The sequence below is a fragment of the Thermobia domestica genome, chromosome 3 (assembly GCF_964235325.1).
Source record: "Thermobia domestica chromosome 3, izTheDome1.hap1.1, whole genome shotgun sequence".
Lineage (NCBI taxonomy): Eukaryota > Metazoa > Arthropoda > Insecta > Zygentoma > Lepismatidae > Thermobia > Thermobia domestica.
Window position 1 is genome coordinate 24362819 of NC_137456.1, and position 6126 is coordinate 24368944.

The 6126-nt window shown below is 34.1% G+C and overlaps 1 protein-coding gene across 1 annotated transcript in view; it reads right to left on the reverse strand.

Moving 5' to 3' along the window:
* Positions 1 to 6126, reverse strand: part of Zip48C (Zinc/iron regulated transporter-related protein 48C) — a 488892-nt gene that overhangs the window by 467853 nt on the left and 14913 nt on the right. Inside the window, exons 3-4 of the mRNA XM_081750554.1 lie at positions 5979 to 6071; positions 4108 to 4290 (exon numbers count right to left, since the gene is read on the reverse strand). Coding sequence (XP_081606680.1) covers positions 4108 to 4290; positions 5979 to 6071 — 276 coding nt within the window. The remainder of the gene's footprint in view (positions 1 to 4107; positions 4291 to 5978; positions 6072 to 6126) is intronic.

The following is a 6126-nucleotide window of genomic DNA, read 5'->3' on the forward strand; positions in this document are numbered from 1 at the left end:
CCGAATTGACTATGGATAAGCCTTACTTAGAACTCATATTTAGACTACAAATTAAGATCATCCTAGGAAACAAGATAAACAAAACAAAAATCGGGAAGACAGACACTGAGAATCGTAAAGAAGGCTAAATATGGATGAACACGTAGATTTACGAATCAATCTGTATGAATATAGTTTTGACAATATAGAACATTATGCTAAAAACTGTATTGATACAAACAATAGGGAAACTTTTTCAATTTTATATTTAAATGCTAGAAGTATACGAAATAAAATTAATGAATCAGAACTACTGTTACATAGAATATATATTGTAAAAGTTAAAATTATTGTTGAGACATGGTTGTATTCTAGTGAAATTGAATACTATAATATTAATAACTATAATAAGTTCTATGTATGTAGAGACTATAATCGTGGTGGAGGAATACTTGTTTATATCAGTAATGAATTAATTTGTAGACAATTATATATTATAGATAAAGCGTATAGTGTACTAGGAATACAGATAAAATTTATGTCGAAAAATTTAATGCTTTTTAGTATATATATATAATCCAAACAAGAATATGGTTAATAACTGTTAGATGAGATAAAGATTGTGTTAACTAGTTGTAAAATCCATCCATTCTAATGGTAGGAGATTTTAATATTGACACATTAAACAGAGATTCAACTGAAACTTTGAAATATGTGCAGTTTTGTGGAAATTATGGCCTCTTTCAGACAAATATTAAATATCCGAACAGGCTGACAGATAACAATAGAACCCTGATAGATCATGTATTAGTAAACGATTTAAATGAAGTGTTTCTAGTTAATAATATACTAGCTGAAATAAGTGACCATAATATATTAATATGTAACATCATATTTTAACGAGTACAATATTATGTAAACAATATTGAACATTCACGTTTACCTAAAATAAATTATAATAAACTAAATAATTATTTTAGGAATACAAAACTTTCTTTAACTACTAATTGTATTGATGAACAATACCGTAAATTGATAAAGTATATTTAGAAGGGATTGAAATATTTGGTCTAGGAATTAATTCGTGCGGGTGGACAAGAGATGGTGCAACGAACGGAGCGTCCCACAGTTCCGTGTATCCACACATGTGTTGCAAACCCCTGTCATCGCGTATCGTTCGTAGTATAGGGCAGTGGATTAAAGCGTCAACAACACCAGTTCGTAGTTAAGTGAACATGGCGCAATTTGTGCCTGATAAAGTGTTTTTGCGGGGTGTCCTGCTGCATTACTTTAACATGCAGAAAAGTGCGACTGAAAGTCATCGTATTTTGGTGGAAGTGTATGGTGACCATGCTCTAGCTGAGCGAACGTGTCAGAAGTGGTTTGCACGGTTTAGAAGTGGTGATTTCGGCTTGGCAGACCAAGAGCGAGCTGGACAGCCAAAAAAATTTCAAGACGAAGAATTGACAGCATTGCTCGAGCAGGATTCGTGTCAAACGCAGGAACAACTTGCAGCAGCATTAGGCGTTGATCAAACAACAGTCTCCAAACGCTTGAAAGCCATGGGAATGATTCAAAAGATGTCACATTGGGTTCCACATGAATTGAAAGACAGAGACGTTGAAAGACGAAAAACCATTTGCGAATTGCTGCTTCAACGACAGAGCAGAAAGGGGTTTCTGCATCGAATTATTACGGGTGATGAGAAGTGGATCCATTACGAGAACCCTAAACGAAAAAAGGCCTGGGTGAAACCAGGTGAACCAGGTCCATCACAACCAAAACGAGATATTCACGGTGCAAAGGTTATGCTGTGCATATGGTGGGATATGAAAGGTGTGGTGTACTATGAGCTGCTGCAACCGGGTGAAACTATGAATGGAGAACGTTATCGACGACAATTAATGCGTTTGAAGCAAGCTCTGGCCAGAACACGACCAGAATGGGAGAACAGACATGATAAACTTATTGTTCAACATGATAACGCTCGCCCACATGTCGCAAAACCGGTCAAAACCTATTTAGAAAATGTCGGATGGGAAGTTTTACCCCACCCGCCGTATTCACCAGACGTTGCTCCTTCGGACTACTACTTGTTCGATTGCATGAACAACGATTTGATTGGACAGCGGTTTACTTCTTCAGAAGATATCGAAACATGGGTCTCTGACTGGATCGCTTCCAAGGATGAGGACTTCTTTCGCCACGGAATCCGTACATTGCCTGACAGATGGGCGAAAGTGGTGGCTAGCGATGGACAATATTTTTCTTAAGGTATTTATGTATTTTGTGTTTGTACTACAGCTTGAATGTGTGCGTACCAACCGCACGAATTAATTCCTAGACCAAATATCTAAATATAAAAGTACGTATAAAGTCTGTAGAAAAGGATATAAACCTAAGTCTCCTTGGATAAACGAGGAATTGTTAAGTTTAGTAAAAATGGGAGATAAATATTACTCTTTAATTAAAAAATTCCCAGATAATATAGATACATGTAATAAGCATAGAAAACTTAGAAATATGGTAACAAAGTCGAGACGGCAACTGAAGAGCGAGTATTATCACAAAAAAATAAAGGAATCTTTGTCTGACAGTAGGAAATTTTGGGGTGTTGTTAAAGAAATATTAACTAACAAAATAAATAATGATATAGATCGTATACAATTGAAAATAGGAAATACCTTAGTTGATAATGAACGTATATCAAATGTGTTGAATGATCATTTTGCAAATGTTGATAAAACACTAGCATGAAAGATACCCTCACTGGAAAATACAACATTGAATACGGGTATATCATACAACCGTTCATTCTTTTTTACGCCAATTACCCATATGGAAATTATTAGAATTATTAGTTCTCTAAAGAAAAAAAGAAATCAGACAAAAGATGGATTACATAATGAAATTTTAATAAATTGGAAGGACACCATAACCCATACTTCATCTGAATTAGTAAATCTTTCCTTTACTCTACGCGAATTTCCAATGCAATGTAAAACTGCCAAGGTCATTCCAATTTATAAGGGTGGAGATAAGTTAAATCCGAATAATTATAGGCCAATATCAGTATTAAGCTCCATTTCCAAATTGAGAAGTGTGTACATAATAGAATGGTAACGTATCTAGAGTCTATAAATTACTTCTATAAGTATCAATATGGTTTTAGGAAAAATCAAGTACCTTAAATGCTGTAACTGATATAGTAGTAGAAATTCAAGAATGTTTAGATAACAATAAACTTGCAGCAGGATTGTTTATTGATTTAAAGAAAGCACTTGATACACTCAGACATAACATATTGCTTCAAAAGCTAGAAAATTTAGGATTCAGATGTATATCTCTTTTATGGTTTAAGAGCTACCTGTCTAATAGGTCACAATATGTCTTAGTAAATGGAAGAGAAATAGAGTATGGTGTTTCACAAGGTTCCATATTGGGACCCTTACTGTTCGTAATTTATGTAAATGATGTTCATCTGCTTAATCTAAGAGGTAGAATAGCTTTATTTGCTGATGATAGTTCTATAAAGCTGATACTACAGAGGAACTGATATACATTAAAGAAGACTTATCTACATTATATCATTGGTTATGCATAAACTCGTTGTCATTAAATTTTAAAAAGTCTTTTATTATATAATTTTTCACAAGCTGTTGTCAAAAATAATTCTGTACAACAAAATTGGTATTAAGAATTTGGAGGTGAAAAAAGTTGAATACACTACATATTTAGGGATAACAGGGTGTCTATTAAAATTCCAAAATGAAATTTCGTAACTTTTTCGTGACCTCTTCTTTACCAAATTATTTTCTAACATTTTCAAGAGCGACTTTGGGTGCGAATTAGGCCGAATTTTAATCCATGCGATACAAACGTATTTTGCTTGCGATTTGGTAGCGTCTAAAGCCGACCATAGACATTTTTGACGTTTTATAGAACAAAATTTTTCAATCTGTACTTACATTTACATAGTTAAAAAAATCGTGACCCAAAAGCAAATTTCGTGACTTTTTCGTGACTTTCGTGACCAATAGACACCCTGATACTGCATAATCTACCAGTCTTAATTCATTATTAATCTATAAGAACAATATTAATATAAATTTAAAAGAAGCACATTACCTGGAATATTATGAACAGTTATTGCAACAATCAACAATAAAATTCTTTTCCACTGTTTTCGTTTATAAGCTACTGACTTTTCATCGTCATGAAGTGATAACATTGGTGATAGGCTATTGGCGTCACCATCACCCTTGCCACCGAATCTTCTTCTCGAAGATGGGGAGTATGGACTGTCGAACCCTGTAAATATAAAATCAATTCATAGTTTAGAATATTTCCCACTTAATTACCATATCGACATCTATCTCCTTACTATGATCATCTCTATTTTATATTAATTATATTGATTAATCTTCATTCGAAAATTCAGGACATCGTGAAAAGCCTATCCTTCAGGGTCTTCTTCATAAAACTCACATATCAAGAAATGTTTCATAATAATAGGTGCTTTTGTTGCTGACAATATAGTTATTCGTACCTTAACGATGGATGCTATATGATGTAATAAAGTTACTGTTGAAATTTTAAGTAAAACCTATTGGAAAATGGGAGTTTCCATAGGAAAATTCGGAAATTACAAAACAGCAGACACCCGATTATCCGAGTCAGTTTTAAAAAATTGGAGATTATAGTTGCTGTAAGACATGGCGCACATGCTGGCTGTTGCCGAACCAAATCTTCGGGCTCAGCCTTCTGTCATCGTCTGTCACCAAACCATGTCCCAGGAAAAAAATATAAATAAATAAATAAATAAATTTTGTATGGTACTGTATGTATGTAAAGTATTTTTTTATTTAAGTTTTAGCATATTGTAATAAACAACTCGTATTAAAAAAAAAAAATGTTTCGTCATTTACAGTACGTAGTACTGTACCTAATAAAGGCCGATCTCTGTATTATCCGAGTTTTTGCGAATCCGAGGAAGGCTCGGTCCCAATTACCTCGGAGTATACTGTACTTACAAAATAATCAATTGAAAACAAATAGAAATAATGCTTAAGTTTCATGCAGCATATGAAACAAATTATACTGCAATGCTTATGTCCAACGATCGCTCACTAGTATTTAATGGAAAGGAAAGAAATTATGCATATACACGGGTACATAAACAGACGAACTGAATACCATTGAGCAGACATATACCAGGTTTATCGAAAGTTCGCGGTCATAGGCGAACTCCATTAGGAGCAGATACGAAAAATTGGAAAGACAGGAAAAAAGTTGAAAACTAGGTTGTTTTCGATATAAAATGGTGGGATTTTTTCCACTTGCATTAGCAGCTTACGCTCCACACTAGTAAAGCGTCCTATATTAAATGAAAATGCACCGTTTGCTATTCAGCAGGCTGTTTACACGTTACGTAAGGGGACGGAAAAACGACACAGGGAACGTGCACATTGTTATGCTTCTCGAATCCGTCTCCTAACAAAGTCGTATTGTTGGTACAGTGAGGAGCCAAGCCCGCTAAACTGGAAACATTACTTTTTCATTTAACACAGGGTGCAAAGTCCAGATGGCTGGTGCAATTGGAAAACTTTGATCATTTTAGATTTAAAAACATCTATTTCAAACAACTTTCCTTTCTTTCCATTTCCGTACCATTACTCAGAATGGAGTTGACCTATAGCCCCAGACTTTTGATATACCCTGTATAATTCTAAAGACTTCTCTCTCCCCTTTCATTTTCAATTCCCTTGTTTTCTCATGTACTAAGTAAACTTGAATCTAGTTTTGGGCTGAGAAATTTCGGCAAAAGACTTGAGGGTGAAAAATTAATAATAAATATTAATTTCTTTTCAATTGTGACTGGTATTGAGAAAATTAATTGTAGTACTGTGAGTAATAAATACTTTTTGTGATAAACTTTTGAAACCAACTCAATATTTCTCAGATTCGAACTTCTTATTTTTCTTTTAAATTTTCCTTACCTTCAATTGCTGTCATCTCTTGGTAGGCTTCAATCAATCCATTCGACTCAACGTGGGTCTCATCCTTTAAAACCTTTGCATCTGTCTGTAAAGCTGAAAAACAAAACGACCGACGATTATGAATTTTGTACTAAACATAGCTGCTCTG